Source organism: Candoia aspera, chromosome 1 (assembly GCF_035149785.1).
Source record: "Candoia aspera isolate rCanAsp1 chromosome 1, rCanAsp1.hap2, whole genome shotgun sequence".
In the NCBI taxonomy this organism is placed as follows: domain Eukaryota; kingdom Metazoa; phylum Chordata; class Lepidosauria; order Squamata; family Boidae; genus Candoia; species Candoia aspera.
This window is the reverse complement of record NC_086153.1, coordinates 327330393-327350044: the sequence shown is the minus strand read 5'-3', so window position 1 is coordinate 327350044 and position 19652 is coordinate 327330393. Positions and strand designations below refer to the sequence as shown.

The window sequence follows — 19652 nt, the reverse complement described above, 5'->3', positions numbered from 1 at the left end:
AAAGTAGCAATCGCAAGAAATCTCCGCAATGTATGCTGGGAAATGTAGTCCACTCCTGCTTTGACTTCTGTCCAGCCTTTCGCGATTCAGAGTTAAGACGTTAAAGACAGAGTGGATGTCAACGGCTGGACTGTGTATTTTCAGAAATGGAGATGTAAAACCAAATGCTCGTGTGTGATCTTCTTAGCAGTTCTTTGGGAGATCCTTGGAGGCGACTGGTGGAAACATATATCACCGTATTTGCACGTCTGCAGGCACTTCTATAATGAATGGCAAAAAAAGTCGCTTCTCCCTCCCGCCAAAACGCCCCCTTCCGTGATGGCGATGAAGAGTGAGACAAGGGAGCACGTGATCGGGCCGCCCTCTTGGGCTCGGCCAATCAGAGGCCTCCTCGGAGGTGGCGGGGTTTTCGATGGCCGTCAAGATGGCGTCGCTGCCGGCTGAGGTGGGTTGCGGGAGGACAGCGGGAAGGCGGCGGAGGCGCTGGTGAAATGAAAGGCAGAAGCCGGCAGGCCACGCTCTTCCAAGCATGGGGAGCGCAGCCTACTCCTGTGCCGGCGGTGGAAGAAGAGGAGGAGGAGGCGGCGCTGCTGGCGGCGGCCGTGGAGGCCGAGGCAGCGGATTCGCGATCCTGGCCTTCTCCTCCAGCCAGTCGCGGTGCGCGTGGATTCATCGGCGGCGCGCCGGGCGCTCTGTGGATGTTCCCGACCGGCGGGCGCGTCGAGGAACGTTCTTACCAGGTTCGAGCGGCGCGGGAGGCGCTCCTGGCCAACACGCTGCTCTGCTTGCCGACCGGGCTGGGCAAAACACTGGTGGCCGCCGTGGTCATGTACAATTTCTACCGGTGGTTTCCTGGCGGCAAGATCCTCTTCCTGGCCCCGACCAAGCCGTTAGTGGCTCAGCAACGGGAGGCCTGCGCCCGCCTCCTGGGCATCCCCGCTGTGCATATGGCCGAGATGACAGGTGGGTGCTTGGTCGCGCCCTGCACGTGCCCAGGAATGCGCTGTTTTGCGTGATCCGTGATCGGAGAGGAGCTCGTATCTTTGCCTGCTCCCTTGAAAAGCTACGCGGGATGTGATCAGTGCTTGGGTGGGAAGCGATAGTAACCAGTGCTATAAGAGAGATTGTGAAGCTGAAAAGAAGTTCCAGATAAAGACAAGGGCACCCCTTGCTTCCGAGGAAACGGACCAGTCGTGCAACTGAACTGAAAGGATTTTTTTCCTTTTTACATGCCCAGTTGCAGTTGGATTGAGGTCCTGATTTGTCAGAACCACTTCCAAGCAGCCCAATTTCTGTTGATCACATACATTCTAAGCCATGGTTGGGTTGTTAATTTCATGTTGTAGTTACTATCTTGTACTTTATTCAGCAACCTTGTTTTAAAAAAACACTGAAGCATGCTGCATATAGTTCTAAAGTATACAGAATAAATTGAATAACAGTTGTGCTGACTCTTTGGAGCAGCAGGCAGATCCTTGTTAATTTATTTTTAAATGTTAGGTACTTATCTGCAAAATCCATCCTTCTGTACAAAACTGCATAATTTGGGGAAAAAAGATACCTGGAATTACAATGAATATGCTGTTTTTTTCTTAAGAATTCTTTGCATTCCTGCTTGTGTGCTAATTTTTGACTTTCACCAAGTCTGTTTGCTCCCAAGATGGTTAAGAGAAATGTGATTAATTCTAGCAATTAAATCCTCTCATTGGTGCTTCTTAAACTGTTTGACCAATTACCCTTTCCCCAAATTTTTACCAATTACCCCTTTTCTCGAATAATGTCATTGCCCGCACAAAAAAACCTGACTCCGTTGTTTAACTGAAGTGTCTTGGCAGGGGCAGTCCCAAACTGACTCACAAGCAATTAAAAATATCTCCATTATCCCCAGGATATGCCCAAATTACCTCCTTGAGGTTAATTACCCCCAGTTTAAGAACCAGTCCTCTGCATGGTTAAAGTGTGTAGAGGACTGGATTCTGACTACCGTGAGTATTTTATTTACAAGATGGTTGTTGTTTATTCGTTTAGTCGCTTCCGACTCTTCGTGACTTCATGGACCAGCCCACGCCAGAGCTTCCTGTCGGTTTACAAGATGGAGTGTATATTTATTTTATTTTTTATTTTATTTATCATATTTCTATCACCGCCCATCTCCCCCATGTATACATATGTACAGTATGCTTCTGTAGTACCTAAACACAGACAAGATGCCTTGCAATGAATCAGTTCTTGGCCAGGCTTTGAACTGTAGTTTCTGTTTTGCAAGCTAGTGCGACTATTAGGTGCTTTGTAGTCCAACACATTTGGTGGGCTTTAGATTGGAAAAAAAATAGTGCATTGAACCTCCTCAGTTTGATCTATGACAATATTCATGATCACTGACTGGTACTTCATGCAAAATGCAAGTAATTTCCCATTTTCAGTACTATCATTCTGATTAAAATGGGATAGAGCAAGATTTTTTTTCTTCTTTTATTCTGAAATGCTGTAACGTAAAAATGTTTCTCTGGCTAGCAGTGTAGGAACCTGTAGGCTGATTTTTAAAGTATAAGAATGCATTTATTTTTATTTTTATTTATTTATAAATTTATTCACCGCCTGTCTCCACCTCATGGGGGACTCTGGGCAGTTTACAATAAAATGAAGTTAAAATTTAAAACCACTTCAATACAACAATGCAATAAAATAAAGATATAATAAAATCTAAGTGGCAAAAGATTTTAATCAGTCTGTGAGTGTAACAGGCCCCTCAAAATCACTTAGGGCACTAGCCATCCCCAGGTATAACTATTCCCCCTCCCATTCCAAGCCTGCTGACAAAACCAGGTCTTTAATCTTTTTTCGGAAGTCCAGGAGCAAGGGGGCTTATCTCGCCTCTGGGGGGAGGATGTTCCAAAGGGCGGGAGCTACAGCAGAGAAGCCACGATTCCGAGACCCCGCTAGATGAAATTCTTTTATGGATGGGGTCTGTAACATGCCTTCTCTGCATGACCGGGTGGGGCGGGTCGATGTAATAGGGATGAGACGGTCCCTCAGATATCCTGGCCCCATGCCATGTAGGGCTTTAAAGGTAATAACCAACACCTTGAATTGGACCCGGAAACAAACTGGAACCCAATGCAGCTCACGCAGTAGAGGTGTTATGTGTGCTGATCTTGGAACGCCCAAGCTTGTCCGTGCAGCTGCATTCTGCACCAGCTGAAGCTTCTGGATATTCTTCAAGGGTAGCCCCATGTAGAGCTCATTACAGTAGTCTATATGGGAGATGACCAGGGCATGAGTGACCATTCGAAGGGCCTCTTGGTCTAGGAAAGGGTGTAACTGGCGCAGAACCTGAAGTTGCGCAAAGGCCCTCCTGGCCACGACTGCCACTTGATCTTCGAGCAGGAGTTGTGAGTCCAAGAGGACCCCCAAGTTACGCACCGGGTCTGTCTGGGGCAGTGCAACCCCATCCAGCATTAAAGATGACAAGTTCCTGGCACCTGAGGTGCCATTAATCCACAGCCACTCCGTCTTACTAGGGTTCAGTCGAAGCCTGTTGTTCCCCATCCAGGCCCCCACAGCCCCCAGGCACTCGGAAAGGGTGGTCACAGCATCACTTACTTCACCTGGGATGGACATATACAGTTGAGTATCATCAGCATACTGATGATACCTCATCCCATGGTGACGGATGATCTTACCCAGTGGTTTCATGTAGATGTTAAAAAGGAGAGGGGAGAGTACTGATCCCTGTGGCACCCCACAAAGAAGGGGCCGTGGGGCCGATCTCTCCTGCCCTATCACCACCGATTGGGACCAGCCCTGGAGGAAGGAGGTGAACCAGTGCAAAACTACGCCACCCACCCCCAACTCCCTGAGCCGACCCAAAAGGATACCATGGTCGATGGTATCGAAAGCCGCTGAGAGGTCAAGAAGAGCCAGAATGGTTGACTTCTCTTTGCCAGGAATCTTTTAATGTTAACTTTGGTAGAATATGCATTTCATGTGAATTACCAGTGAAATGCCTGTGGTATGTATGTTTAGACATCACTACAGATTTTGCTCATCTTTTTTCAGGAGGTACCCAAATTGTTGATCGGAAAGAAATCTGGTGCAACAAAAGAGTCTTCTTTCTCACTCCACAAATAATGGCAAATGATCTATCTCGTGGAACATGTCCAGCAGCAGAAATTAAATGCCTGGTTATTGATGAAGCCCACAAAGCTCTTGGAAATCATGCATATTGTCAGGTATTGTGTATTGTACAAGCTTAATACTCTGTCCTATATAATTGACTAGATTATTATTTGAAAAGCCATCTGTTGGGGAGCACACGTTAGACTGGAGGAAACAATGCGTGTGGCCAGAGCCAAAAATTGATGAAGGCATCCATTTCTCTTTTCTGCTCTTTCTCTCCCAAGCAGTAGATTGGAGGGAAAGGACAGTCAGCTCTTTCTATAAGTTTGAACTGATTTCCTAAACAGGGATTTTGAAATTTGATCAAGAACTGTACGTTGTCTACCACTGCTTTAGATGCTAGTTAAGCCACTCCCACCTGTTGATGAGTACTTCAGAACATCAAGAGGCTATTTGGAACTGAATTAGAATAGTATTTTTATATAGACTCTTCAATGTATGTACTGAAAAAGACTGTATCAAGACACAGGATTTCTGGGACGAGAGTTGAAAAACTCCACTTCTCATCCTACAGGCACACCACCATTATATACATGTTAAAAAAACAGAAATATGGTAGATTAATTTTTGCCACTAGGTAGTTCTTAAATCTCATGTTATAAGTAAAAAATCTGAAATTGATTCTGTTTTAGCTGTAATTTAAAAGGTTGCCAGTAAGCCACAAGAATGTACTTCTTTTCTGTTTCTTTTTTTAACTTCTTTCCAGATTCTTTTTAATTGGTGTAGGACTAATCTACTTTTTCTACTTTTTTCTACATTTCTCTTCAACATAACCGAAGAGGCATCATATAAATAATATAATTTGGATAAGAATGTTAGCAAAGAAAATATAGAAATTTTTCAAGAAAAAACATTTGGCCAGAGGCCAATGAAATGAAAAGATTCCTGGGAAAGAGAAGTCAACAGCTATTTTGATAGAAAACATGCTGTCTCCCTCATCTTTTAAACCCTAATTTCTGACGATGCCATAACAGTGGAAGTCAGAACAGGAAGAACCATAAAATGTGGAATGTTTGAGTTATAAACTCTGTGTGTGGTTCTTAGATCTCCAGAAGTAACAGAATTTCTTTTTAAAGAAGACATTGTGTACATATTCCAGATATTTTAAATATGTCCATCTGTTTCAGAAATTATACTGTAAGTTTAAGACTCTAGAGAAGAGGTTTTCAAAGTGTGGGTCATGACCTCCCCAGGGAACCATAACCAGCTTAGAGGAGAGATCACCTAAAAAAAAAAAAAAACCTAATCAGACTTGTTCAGATTATGGGAGTGTTGTCAAACCTCCCTCCAGGCTTTGCTTCCTGCTTTGCCAGTACATATTTTCTGTACAGGTAGTCCTTGACTTACAATCACAATTGGGACTGGAATTTCTGTCACTAAGTGATGTCATTGGGCGAAACAACATGTGACTGCACTGCTTAGCAATAGCAGTTCCAGTAGTCTTGATTGTGGCTGGGACAGCGCCATTGTTAAGCGAGGACCTCACACTTTTCCTGCCCTGCCGCTCTCGCTTTTGCTTCAACTCCCCCAACCTGCCGGTCTCCCCCCATCTCTGCCCTTGTGGCTGCCCTGCACTCTGCTGACCTTTGCCATCTTCTCCCTCCTGCTGCTGGCCCGGGACCCAGGCACTGGGTGAGTGCAGTCCTGGGATGAGTGCGGCAGGGTGGCGGAGCCTCATCTGCCGAAGAGAGCTTGCCAGGCCTGGCTGGGGAGGAGGTGGCAGGTCAGCGAGGCATGGCGTTCTCTATCGCCAGGCGAGGCAAGAGAGCCAGCAGTGGCTCTCCAGGCAAAGGAGGCGGCTGTGTGGGAGGCACTGTTGGGGTGGTGGCGGAACTGGAGGAAGCGGACGCAGGCTTCCTGGAGGATCAGCGCGCACGCTGCAGCTCGTGTTGAAAGCGCTCCTGGAAAGCCTCACGAACAGCCGGCACGGGACACCAGGAACACTTCCAGCTCACGCTCTGCAGCTTACGTTGGAAGCTGCCAGCTGTTCATATTTGCATTTTATTAGAATTATTTTGGTTCTAATAGAACAAACTTAGTGGTAATTAAAGTTATTCTCCCTTCAGGTTGTGAAAGAATTATGCAAATATACCAAAGAGTTTCGAGTCTTGGCTCTAACTGCAACTCCTGGCAGTGATGCAAAGGTGAGCCAATTCCTTTTGTTCAGGGACCTAGATTTTCTTAGTAATCATACATTATCTGTGTCGATCTTTAAAATAATTGCTGTGCTTGAGTGCACGTCTCAGTTCTGCAAAGCTGTTTCCTTCTATGGTATGGTTTCTTTATCAGCTGAGGGTTTAAACTGACAAGATGGAACCGGCAAAAACTATTCCTTAATAGATGTCATTAATAAAATATTGGAAGCCACTGGTATCTTCTGCAGGTGCACGTTGAGAATGTGACATATCCACTATTTACGTTTGGGGTAAAAATATTTTTTATATGTTATCAGTTCTGAGGAAAAAGCTTTTGCAATATACTCACAAGTTTATCCCAATATATTTTTAAAATTTAAAAATCGTACATGCATAACCAGCCTGATCTTAGCAATTCTGTGTCAAGTAATCCTGTATTTGTATCTTAATGCGTGTACCACAAACTCCACAGTTAGGCCAAATTGAATTCTTCCCTCATTCAATCCTGCTGTTCTGTAAGATTTGCAAAACAGTCTGTAGAGATTAGGAAAGGTTATAAGTGTCTAAAAGAATTTAGCTCTCTGAAACGCTGTGTCCAGATATGTCTGATCTTTACCATGCTAACATGAGGCTGATCAAGATCATAACAACTTCTTTGCCACTTCTTCACAGGCTGTGCAGCAAGTTATTACCAACCTGTTAATTTCACACATAGAACTTTGCTCTGAAGATTCTCCTGATATTCAGCCTTATTCTTACGAGCGACGGGTCGAAAAATGTGTTGTTCCACTTGGGAAAGAATTGGCTGAAATTCAGAATGCATATATACGGGTGAGTTCTACTTCGTTTTAGAACTATGAAAATCAAGGAAGGTAGAAATAACATGTAAGAATTAAGCAAAATTTTATTTGCCATTTGAATTACTAAATTTATTTTTTCATTTTGCTAAAGAAGTTCTGCTCATTGAGCTTGTTAAATAAAATATTGGATTTACTAGTGTTTCTGAACTTATTTTCTGAAAGTTTAAAACTTAAAACAATGAAATGTGTAATTAAAGCAAAATGGACAATGGGATGCTTAACGCTCAATGGTGAATTATCCTGATTGTGTTTGCATTTTGCTGAAGTTTCTCTCAATAAAGTCACTCCAGCATGTCTGATCAAAGGCTGTGGTTTATTCTTCGAAGAACTCAGAGACGAGCTTTGGGCAGTTTTGTAATTAACTGGGTGCTGAACTTAAAAAGGATTTTAGGGGATTCTGTTTTTTCATTTCCTAGTTGGCCCTGTGCAGATCACATTACAGTGAGCTGTAATTATGATTCCTTTATAAGTGTGTGTAACAAACAGATCTTTGTTGAAATTAAAGTCTCCAGTGGATATTTAAGAGAATCTACAGAACTAGCCTCAAAAGAAATTACTATCTATTGATTTTAGAAGATAATGATGAGTTGTATTTGAGGCCAGATCTACTGTCTTCTGTAGTTATCATCTTGGTTTTGGTTAATGCATTTAATTACTGTTTTATTATTACATTCCCAATTACTTTCTTTTTATACCTCTGTTCTTCCTAGAGGAGCCCAGAATGGTATACAAAAATATTAAAAACAATCTTTCATGGAAAAGTTTGATGAAAGGCAAAAAAACAAAGTGAGCTCCTGTAAAATAATTAAATCAAAAGTCTTGTCCTAGAATAGTTGTTAACCTGCAAGTGCCTGGAAGAACAAGCTTGTCCAACAGAAGACTAAGACAAGACAGGGAACAAAATGTATTCTAGGTAGAGAATTGTATAACTGGGATTCTGCCAAGGAGAAGGCCTTACTCCAAGTCAGCACACAATGAATTATAACTATCTTTGGGACCAGAACAGGACTTTTCTGACTGATCTTATCATATGGCTTAAATAATGTTGGAGGCACCTTTTCAAATAATTGGGCCCTTTGTATTTATGTCTTTGTAGGTTTATGTCAAAATACTGGTGTAGGCTTTCACAGCCAGTATCTGATGGGCAATGGATTTCAGGGTGTATAACTTGTTAATGTCTAACTGCAGATTGAATGCAGCCCTTAACACACCCACTCACCCCCAATCATGCCATCAAAATTCAGTGGCAAAATGCCTGAATTTTGGTGGTGCAGTTTCAGGCAATGAGTGGTTGAGAATACTAATGGTTTGTCTCCCAGAGGCTTAACACTTCCACAAAAGTATCACTTTCTCACAGCCACATGCTGCCACCACTACTATCACACTGAAAAATTTTGGTCATTTAGTCCGATAATGTCACTGGATGTCCTTCTGGGGCCCTGCAGAAGGAGGCCGAGTTGTATCCCTTACCTCTCAGAATCTGCCACCCATCTACTAAACAATAAGAGACTGGATAACTACTTGTTTAGAAGCCTTGAGTGTCTCTTTAGTTCATCCTGTGGTGAAATAGCTCATACTAGGAATTGTTTCTCTGTGCTGTGCAAAGCCATTTGTGATATGGATAAATTTCATTTGTGTCTTCTGTTTTATATGCAGGTCTTGGAAATGTTTACCAGTCGGCTAACTAGACTTCGGGTCTTATCACAACGTGAAATACCTGCTCTTACAAAGTATCAGATAATTCTAGCACGAGATCAATTTAGGAAAAATCCTGCTTCACATTTTGAGGTACATATTCCCAGCAGTCTGCGTATCTGAGTTGTGTTTCCTTCGGTATTGTCCTAACAGTCAGAAATCACGCTGAGTCAAGGAGTAGGTCTCTAGCGTTTATTACTGCTACATAAAACAGAATCCTAACAAACTGAAGAAGCGTGGGAAAAACCCAGACATATAAACCCCAAAAGTTAAGGTGGGTCTGATCTGTGTCTCTTTGAATGGCTGCTTAATTCCTCAGTACTACGCATGCGTTTTCCACCCTGGATAGAGGCCCCCTCCTGCTCGCCATCAGTACTCATGACATGTATAATCATATTTGTAATGAGTGACATTCAAATGCATGTCTGGGATGTGCTGGACTGGCCCCTCTTGATTCCCACGGGACAGGCCTCTCAGTTGCTACCGCATCCTCCACACTCTTGGCAGAGCCTGTTCAGTAAATGCCACCACCTGGCACTTTTTCACAGTGGCACTCAGGAATAGGTAAAGTGGTGATCTCTTTCCCTGCTTTCCTTCCTTTTTGTAGCTAACTAAGTGGGGAGAAACATGTGCTTAGATTAAAATCCTTTCAGAATTAAAATAACTGGCTCAGTAAGAATCCAAGTATTTATTATGAGTACTAAAATTAAAGTACTAAAACAGATTAAAATTAAAGTACTAAAGACTAAAAGTAAAGTACTAAAACAAAGATTGGATTGAATAAACAAAAGGAGAAAGGAAAAGAAAATTCTAAAACCATCGTCCAGGCTTTGCTCCTTCAGCCAGGAGCATCCATGTGCATGCACAGAGCTAAGACAAAATGAAAAAGCAGCATAGTTCAACTCATTTTCCATAAAATTAAAACCAAAGCTCTAATCTCACATCCAGCTCCAGTGCCCTTTAAATTGATACATTTTTTCTGGATCTCCAACCCAACCTTTGGGTTACAGAATTCCTTATCTGGCTCTGAAATGGCTAAGGAAGAGATGCACCCATACTTCCTTTGAGAAAAAAGCAAAGTAGAGCTGCCCCCTCCTCTTTTAAAAGCTCACCTGAGATGGAATCTATATAAATTTGTGTAGGCTTTGGATGTCGTTGCCCATTTATCCAAATAAATTCAGATTCTTGCAGTGACTGAATCTCAAAATGGGATTCCTCTCACTACAGTTCTCTGTGCCATTTACTGTATATAGCATTTCAGCCTTCAAAATATTCATTTTCTCAGTAAGCTGGTAACGGAATAAAAAGTACTTAGAGAGTTACTCTCGGTAGAAGTCTACTTTATGTTATTATTTACTTAAACTGTAGGTAGAATCACAGTAAAATTCCTGTTACATATAAATCTGTATAACTATAATTCTTTTGCTGAAATTAGAGATGATTTTTCCCCAGGGAATTCACCAAGGTGTAATAGAAGGAGATTTTGCTCTTTGTATTAGTTTGTATCATGGTTACGAACTATTACTACAAATGGGAATGAGATCATTGCATATCTTCTTACGTGGAATTTTGGATGGATCAAAAGGTAAGGAATGCCTACTTAAAATCTGGTTTTATTTCCATTCCAACTCTACCATGGGCATTTAGATGTATTTTATATATCTATTAAAATATTTGTAAAGGAATACTAGAAATTGAATGTATTTAGAAATTCAGAAGATATGGGAATAGAACATTGTTTTCACATTTGCTAATTCATAAATTAACTTGAAATATATTTATATATTGTCAAGCTTTTAAAGTTATCAAAAACATTTTCCCATCGATAAGTTTATCTTTTTTAAAATTGACAGAAGTTTGGAAAATAGTGTAACATCGCAAAAACCAAAATGTTTTTCAGGAAGAAATTGGCATGTAGTAATATAGAAGATCCAGATATTGATAGTGATTTCGACATAATCAATCAGTTCATACCAGAGGAAAAAACATACAATTCATCCATTCTGGCAGAGGCACCGTTGATTATCTTCGGGTATAAAGAGCTGACAAAAGGGAAAATACTGCTTTTAGTTGGGAGGAATAACTGACTTGCACATACCCACAAATTGATATAAGACGGATGTTCTTGAGGAAATTGGAATTCAGTGAAGGCTTGGAAAATGGTGTCCCAGCCTCCCAGCTAGCTCTTACCAGTTGGACGCAAAACGCTGTTTGCGATCCTCTGGTTGCAAGCAGCTGTCCGGAGAACTGATGGGAAGATTCCAGGTGTTTTCCTTTATCTGGAGAACACTCCTGGGCTTCAGGAAAATCTGCCTGAGCCCGAAAAAAATTGCTGTGTTGTCAGTTCCACCTGCTGAACCTGCTGGCACAACTGTTCAGTTCGCCATGTCCCAACTGGAAGTCCCTGTACTGGCCCATTCCTGAGATGTTATTTCTGACATCAGAGCAGTAGATAAAAATGCCACCTAGGTCTGATGAAAATGGGACTTGTATTGTCTTCAGTAATGATCGCAGAAGAATCAAGGATGGAGGCACATCATGAATATGAGAAATGTGTCTATCCAAAGCAAAGCCTCTGTTCTATTTAATTTGGTTCTCTCAGTTCACCCAAGATAGATTTATTTTATCTATCTATCTATCTATCTATCTTCCTTCTCACCCCTATGGGTGGTATGTGTCTTCCTCAAGCTTGGGTCCTCTACCAGAGGTCTGGGAGCTTGAGGTTCTGCACAGTATCTTAACTGTTCCTATCATTGCACTCTTCTGGACAGAGAGCTCTGAGGTTGGTCCTGGGATCTGCTGGAATCACTCTCCCAGCTTAGGAGTCACAGCCCCAAGTGTCCCTACCACCACTGGGACCACTTTGGCCTTCACTTTCCACATCCTCTCTAGTTCCTCCTTCAGGACCTGGTTCTTCTCCAGCTTTTCGTACTCCTTTTTCCTGATGTTGCTGTCACTTGGCACCACTACATCTATCACCACTGCTGTCTTCTGGTCCTTGTCTACTAGTATGATGTCTGGTTGACTGGCCAGTACCTGCCTGTCTGTCTGGATCTGGAAGCCCCACAGGATCTTAACCCTGTTATACTCCACAATCTTCTGTAGAATCTCCCATCTGGACTTGGGGGGGTCTAGCTCATACCCTGTTCCTGCCTGCATCTTACACCCTGTCACACACACACAAACACTCTCTCTCTCTCTCTCTCTCTATATATATATATATATATATATATATATATATATTCATTCCTAATCTTTAATACTCCATAAGCTCAAAGCTATCTTGAATGTATTTGAAGTACATTTTTAAGTAGTGTTAGACATGATAGCCTTGAAAATTGACACAGCCATTTTCAAATATTTGATTAGCTGTTGCAAAGCTAATAAAGCCATTCTTCAAGAAAAGAGAATCTAACAATATTAGAAAGAACTTCATAATGATGCCAGCTATTTCATAGGAGAATAACTGCCGGAAGGGGGTTGGAATGAGCTGTCCTTCTTTACGGGATTTGAGGCAGAAAAAGGATGGAAACCTATCACGGAAGCCATTATAGTGGAGTCACTATATCACTGGCACTTTGACTTAAAAGATCTTTAATGTCTCTTCCAACTGTATCTATCTATCTATCTAATCCATCTCCCCACGAAGAGGGACTCTGGGTGGTTTACAATAAAAAGAAAATTAAATAACAATACAATATAAATATTATATAATAAATATAAATATAGAATAACATATAAAATGATAAAGTCCAGATGGTCCAGAGTTCTCTATCAGTCCGCAGATAACACAGGGCCATTTTAGGGGGCAAGCCATCCCCAGGAGTGAGTATTCTCCTTCCCGCCCCAGGCATGGTGGTAGAACCAGGCCTTTAATTTCTTGCAAAAGTCCAGGAGCGAGGGGGCCTGTCTCACCTCTGAGGGAAGAATGTTCCAGAGGGTAGGAGCTACTGCAGAGAAGGCACGCTTCCACTACCCCACCAGATGGAATTCTCTAGCCAACGGGGTCCATAGCATGCCCTCACTGCATGCCCAGGTGGGGCAAATCGATGTGACGGGGACGAGACAGTCCTTCAGGTAACCTGGCCCCATGCCATGTAGGGCTTTAAAGGTCATAACCAACACCTTGAATTGGATCTGGAAGCAAACTGAAACCCAGCACAGCTCGTGCAACAGAGGTGTTACATGTGCCACCCTTGGGGCACCTAAAATTGCCCGCATGGCTGCGTTCTGGACCAGCTGTAGCTTCTGGTAGCCCCATGTAGACTGCATTATAGTAGTCTATAATATAACCAGGGAGATAACCAGGGCATGAGTAACTGTTCGAAGGGCCTCTCGGTCCAGGAAAGGGCGTAACTGGCAAACAACACAAAGTTGTGTAAAGGCCCTCCTGGCCACGACTGCCACCTGCTCTTCAAACAGGAGTCATAAGTCCAGGAGGACCCCCAAGTTACGGACCGGGTCTGTCTGGGGCAGTGCAACCCCATCCAGAACTAAAGATGACAATTTCCCAGATGACGAGCCATTAATCTGCAGCCACTCCCTCTTACCAGGGTTCAGCCAAAGCCTGTAGTTCCCCATCCAGACCCCAACAGCCCCCAGGCACCTGTAAAGGGTAGCCACAGCATCACTTACTTCCCCCGGGATGGAGATGTATAGCTGAGAATCATCAGCATATTGATGATACCTCATCCCGTGGTGACAGATGATCTCGCCCAGTGGTTTCATGTAGATATTAAAAAGGAGAGGAGAGAGTACTGAACCCTGTGGCACCCCACAAAGTAGGGGCCGTGGGCTGGATCTCTTGCTCCCTATCAACACTGACTGGGACTGACCCTGGAGGAAGGAGGTGAACCAGCACAGGACCACACCGCCTACCCCCAACTCCCTGAGTCAGTCTAGAAGGATACCATGGTCGATGGTATCAAAAGCCGCTGAGAGGTCAAGAAAAGCAAGGATGGATGCACTGCCTCCATCCTGCTCCTGCCGCAGATCCTCCATAAGTGCAACCAGTGCCATTTGCGTCCCATATCCGGGCCTGAAACCTGACTGAAAGGGGTCTAGATAATCCGTTTCATCCAGAATCCTCTGGAGCTGCAATGCCACCACTTTCTCAACCACCTTCCCCAAAAAGGGGAGGTGGGAGACTGGACGAAAATTGTCCAGAATAGTAGGGTCCAATGATGGTTTCTTGAGGAGGGGGTGCACCAGCGCTTCCTTAAAGGCTGCTGGGAACACCCCCTCTCTCAAGGATATGTTTACCATTGCCTGGACCCAACCACATATCACCTCCCGTGCTGCTTTCACCAGCCAGGAGGGACATGGATCTAATTGGCAAGTGGTGGGATTTACAGTCTGGAGGATCCTATCCACTTTCTCGGGTTCAGCAGGGTCAAACTGTTCCCAGATAACATGGTGAGTACATTCCCTGGGTATCTCCCCAGATTCTGACTCACGCTCAGAGTCCAGCTGGGACCAGATCCAAGCAATTTTATCCTGCAGATGCCCAGAAAATTCCTCAGCATGGCCCTGTAGATGAATTTCTGACTCCCCCTTCCCTAAAAGGGATTGGCTAATCTTAAACAGGGCCGCTGGGCGGCATTCCGCAGATGCAATAAGAGTGGAGAAATAATGAATGTATTAATTATGTTGTAATAATGCTTTATTCCTTATCTATGTCTGAGAGGACTTTATTGTGGTCATTAACCAGCACACATATCTGTTTAATTTTCACTGCAGACTGCAAAACAAATTCTAATGTCTAGCTTGATGTGCAGTTTGTGGAAGCCAGAGATCTAAAGTTTAATGTTTTTAAATTCACTTACCTTTCTTTCTAAGGTATGACTCGAGCCAAAAATGAACTTGGGCGTAATGAGGAATTCATGGTACTGTACAACCAGCTTGAAAACATGTTTCTTAACCCAACTTTGACCTCATCAAAGGGCAGCATCTCTGAACTAGGTTGGCAATTTATCTAGTCAAAATACAGCAGTGCTGTTTGTTCAGTATGTCAAGTGACTCTACTTAGGAATGAAGGATATCTTTAAAATACCCATGGATATTCCAGGTGAAGGCTGTCTTTATGTAGCATGAATATTGCTGCTTAGGGGTAAAGTTAATTGTTTTCAGATATTAAGAGGTATCCCTGTTTTGGTTTAAATTTGAAATCACTCTTATTTATTTTGACAAAGGTGTCCCCCCCGCCTTGTGTGTGTGTGTGTGTTCATTCATACCTTTTTGAAGGGCCTTCAAGTCAGTATTGACTCCTGGTAACTACCTCAATAAGTCTATACAGTCTTTTGGGCAACTTTTTTGGAAGTGGTTTGCCATTGCTTTTTTCCTAGGGCTGAGAGTATGACTGGCCCAAAGTTATCTAGCTGGTTTCATGCCTAAGGCAGAGATAAAACGCACGTCCTTCCAGTTTCTAGCCTGGTGCCTTAACCACTATACCAAACTGGGTCTCTTTCTGAAGTTTATGTTTGAATGAATATATAAATCCTTAACTGTACAATATAGCTTACAGGTTTTCCCCTTAGTAATATTATTAAGGAGACAATTTTATAATATGAATGGTAACCTTTCATAGAGGTTTTTAAAAAGTTAAGGCTGTCTACCTATTTTTATGTCTAAAATTAAAAATTTTGGGCTTAGCAGGAACTGAAAACATGAAGACTTTCATTTATGGCCATCCGAAGTTAAAGAAATTAGAAGAAGTTGTAGTAGAACATTTCAGATCCTGGAGAGAACATGAAGGTAAATACAGGATGTAATTCAACTGCTAAGAAAAAGGCTACAGTAATCAAATAGTATTGGTGAAAACTCTGATTCAATTTAACACGAGCAGTCTCCTGTTAGATTTATATTCTGTACCCTAATACTTTCTGCTTTGAATCTTATGAAGTATGAATTATTTATTCTTTAATATTTTACCATTCATTTTATACTGTCCTTATCTAAAAGACTCTGGCTAAATATTTGGCTTTCCAGAATGTGTGGCTTTCAGTTTGGCACAATTTATCCTTTAAAAATAAATGTTCTTTGTGTACTTATTTAACTTTACTAGTTCCATTTTACTAGCATGATGCTTAGTCTTGATTAGGCATGCTATCCAGTGAAATTGATTAACTAGAGATTGTGCTTGTGGCAACCTGTACCAAATTTCTCCATCTGTGTTCACTAAGTTGTAGGTTATTGGTTTGCTTTCTATATTACATAGATCAGACTACATCTGAAGTCAGACCTGCAGATACCAGAGTGATGATCTTCTCCTCCTTCCGTGACAGTGTTCAGGAAATTGCGGAGATGCTTAGCTATCACTACCCAGTTGTGAGAGTCATGACTTTTGTAGGCCATTCTACAGGCAAAAGCACAAAGGGTTTTACACAGAAGGAACAGCTTGAGGTAATGAAGTGAGTGGGGACAGGGATACAAATTGTCCTGCATGGCATAACAAATGTCATCCTTAATAAATTTGTAAATTATCATCCCAAACAGATTTCAGGTGCCAAGAAAATAGTTTTGTAATGCAGCAATACCCATAGAAAAATTCTTAAAACATGCTGCACTGTGTAAAATCTAATTTCACCAGGGTTCCAGTGCTGTGCTCAGATATTAGTTAAATTCACTTGAAATGAATAAAACTAGCAAACATGTAACTGCCCTGCTTACAGCCATGAGCATGTGATCACTATTTGGCTACAGAACTGTTAGTGTTTTTCAGATCTGTAATATTGTTGTGTTTTTCAAATAATAAAACGTGTTACCTATTAGTTATTTTTAATACGAGAAGTAGTTATTCCTTCTATAGAGATAAAGATGTAACGAGAAGCAGAATTTCATAGCTTTGTGTGCATAAATCAGCTGCTCCCTTGAGAAACTGGCTTGCTCCCAAGTGCCAGAGATGCAGAAAACCAGGAGTGGCTTTCAAAGTTCTTCCATCACCCAGAAGAAACCAGGTGACTGTCATGTCCTGCCAGTCCCCCTCTCTCTCTCCCAACAGAACACAGGTTTAAAAATACATAGTGCCCCAATCAAGTTTGACCCCTTAGAGAATAAGGAGGCCCTTATCCACTCTCACCGTTTTCTGCCTATTTTCTACCCCTTTTGTCAAGGTGCCTACAGAGAAGAAGTAAAAAGAAGGCAGTGCTTAGTGAAGGTCATTTTATGGGGCTCTTCTCTGATTCAGCAGCAGGGAAAATGCTTATTGCTTCATTAAGCTTCTCAACTGTGCACATATGGTTCACCAAGTTACTTACAGTCGTTAAGGTTATTTTGGAACTGCTTGGGATGAAATTAGCCCCATCTATCCCTGTCTCCAACTGGTTAGAGTGTTCACATGACATGCTAACACTATAACTACTTTGGGCTGGATAAGAGAGTTGCATGGATAGGGCCAGAGAAGTAACTGTGTACAGTATTTCTGTTCTTCCTTCCTTTGGATCTTTGTGATTGTGCTTATTATCAATTGCTTACTTTGTGTAAAAAACAATATGTTTTGTAATAGAGCAGTATAGTAATTGATAAAGTTCCTAAAATGTACTGGACAATTGAACAATTTGAACTGACCCTATCTGTTTAAGTAGGGCTATTATCTAAAAAAATTCAATTGTTCCATATTAACTACAGTGCCTGCTTCAATACCCCATTCCCCACTATTCTTGAGAGGTACACCGATCCTCATTTCCCGGCATCTCATGCATATTCCGAGTTCTATGACGCCACTGCTCTCGCAGTATTTCCTTGCAACATGGATTTGTTTTCTTAAGCCCTGCAAGAATCAAGTGAAAACTTAAGCTGTTTTTTCCTTTAGGTAGTGAAGCGTTTCCGGGAGGGTGGCTACAACACATTGGTCTCCACATGCGTAGGAGAAGAAGGCTTGGATATTGGAGAAGTGGACCTCATAATTTGTTTTGATGCTCAAAAAAGTCCGATTCGTCTTGTGCAGCGAATGGGCCGAACTGGACGCAAACGGCAAGGGCGCATTGTTGTCATTCTTTCTGAAGGAAGGGAAGAGCGAGTAAGATGAGACTGCAAACAGAAGTTTGTTTTGCTCCTTCCTAACAAATTCTACACACAGTGATTTTAGTGTTCTATTTTTTCCCCCAAAAAATCCATTCAGATCCTAGGTTTTGCCACCAAATAAGGCTGAAAGAAAGTATTATCTAACAGAACCTGGCACCCCAGTGGTGGTGGTGGTGGTTCTGACGATGGCAGTAGTACAGTCTGTAGGACTTGGGACAGGGGTTGCTGCTAGAGGCATTTAGGATTATGTCCAGAAAACCTATTTCCATAAAACTGACAAAGGAAAGATTATTTATTATTAGTTCAGTAAATGTAGGGAGAAGAGATTTGACTGTTTTTTTTTATTATTTAGACTGGTTATCAGATTTCTCAGACTAAGAGCTGAAGTTAGGGTAGTTGTGGACAGCGTGATCTGTAACAGCATGTCAGTGGAGTCACAATTATGATGCTGCTGTTTTGCTCTGCTCCAATAAATCCTCTGGCCACCTTACATTAACGATACTTTCTTTTCGCATTATTATGTTCCTTCAGTCAATAAGAGTTATGGAGTCCCTGGTCATGGTTTAATCCTTTGTTATTGTATACATCATGGGGCATTTTAAGGGTTAATGTATTAGCTGGCCTTTGACTAAAAATGTTAACATAGATTTAATTAAGTATAGTGACTGTTTAAGTACTTTGCTTTGCCTATCTCTATAAACTGAATAAAAATTAAAAATCTTCACCTGATACATTATCAGAGGTTGGTCTCATAGTGAGAGGACATAATGTGAGTTCTGCAAAGCAACTTCTGATGTACAGTAAGTTCCAGAAATGTTATCAAATCACTTTATGGGTTGAAAACTAGGATATTGGTATTTGTTTGCATGTGAAAAACAGAATGCTGATTGATAGTGAGCTGGTACCCAGAAGGATTGTATTAAAGGAAGTAAACTAGGCCTGTAAGCCTGCTTTAGTGTAAAGCACACTTGCAATTAAGTGAACTAGGAAAAGATTAGGAGTTTTACCATAAAAAAATGCCAAATTCTTCTCTCCTCTATAGACTTACAATCAAAGCCAATCCAACAGAAAAAATCTTCTGAAAACTCTTTCTAAAAATAAAGGCCTCCATTTGTACCAGCACAGCCCACGTATGATTCCAGAAGGCCTAAACCCCAAAATGCACCGGATGCTGATTACACCTGCAGAGAGGGAGACAGACACTTCCACATCCAGCTCAAAAGAGAAGAGGAGCCTTGCTTTGAGGCAAAAGGGTTTTCTCAATTCTACAAGTGCAGGTAAGAAGAGAAGACATCCATTGAATTTGAGTGGCCACCCACACACACACCAAAGCTGTCCCTCGTACAAGGTACAGGAAGGTTGCCCAGTGTAACTGATTGGCAGAATTATGATCAACAAAACCTAGAATTCTTTCATACGTTGCATAAAAAGAAAGGTCATATATATTAGCCATAAAAATTAAATAAAATAGTATACCTCTTTAAGCTAGACAGGAATGGCATGATGGTGTTTAACTAGAAGGCTGACTGAGATGAATACCTTGGTGTGTTAGGTTTTACCAATTTCTTATTCTTACTCAAAGCATAATTCCTATCTTTGTGAAATACCTGTTTAACATTGTCGCATGGCACATCTCATCTACTGAAAAAAAAACGTTGGTCTCTTTTTAACTAAATCAATTTGTATGATTCCTTGACTTATTTAAACTGAATAAAGAAGATAATTGCCATAGAATTTCCCAGCAACTTTAAGATGGGTGAAT

General features: G+C 41.8%; 1 protein-coding gene across 1 annotated transcript in view; it reads left to right on the top strand.

Moving 5' to 3' along the window:
• Window positions 1–491: 491 nt before the first annotated feature.
• Window positions 492–19652, top strand: part of FANCM (FA complementation group M) — a 50899-nt gene continuing 31738 nt past the window's right edge. The window contains exons 1-11 of the mRNA XM_063289093.1: window positions 492–963; window positions 4060–4232; window positions 6246–6323; window positions 6987–7145; window positions 8831–8962; window positions 10322–10454; window positions 14708–14830; window positions 15524–15622; window positions 16086–16270; window positions 17679–17885; window positions 18933–19167. Coding sequence (XP_063145163.1) covers window positions 492–963; window positions 4060–4232; window positions 6246–6323; window positions 6987–7145; window positions 8831–8962; window positions 10322–10454; window positions 14708–14830; window positions 15524–15622; window positions 16086–16270; window positions 17679–17885; window positions 18933–19167 — 1996 coding nt within the window. The remainder of the gene's footprint in view (window positions 964–4059; window positions 4233–6245; window positions 6324–6986; window positions 7146–8830; window positions 8963–10321; window positions 10455–14707; window positions 14831–15523; window positions 15623–16085; window positions 16271–17678; window positions 17886–18932; window positions 19168–19652) is intronic.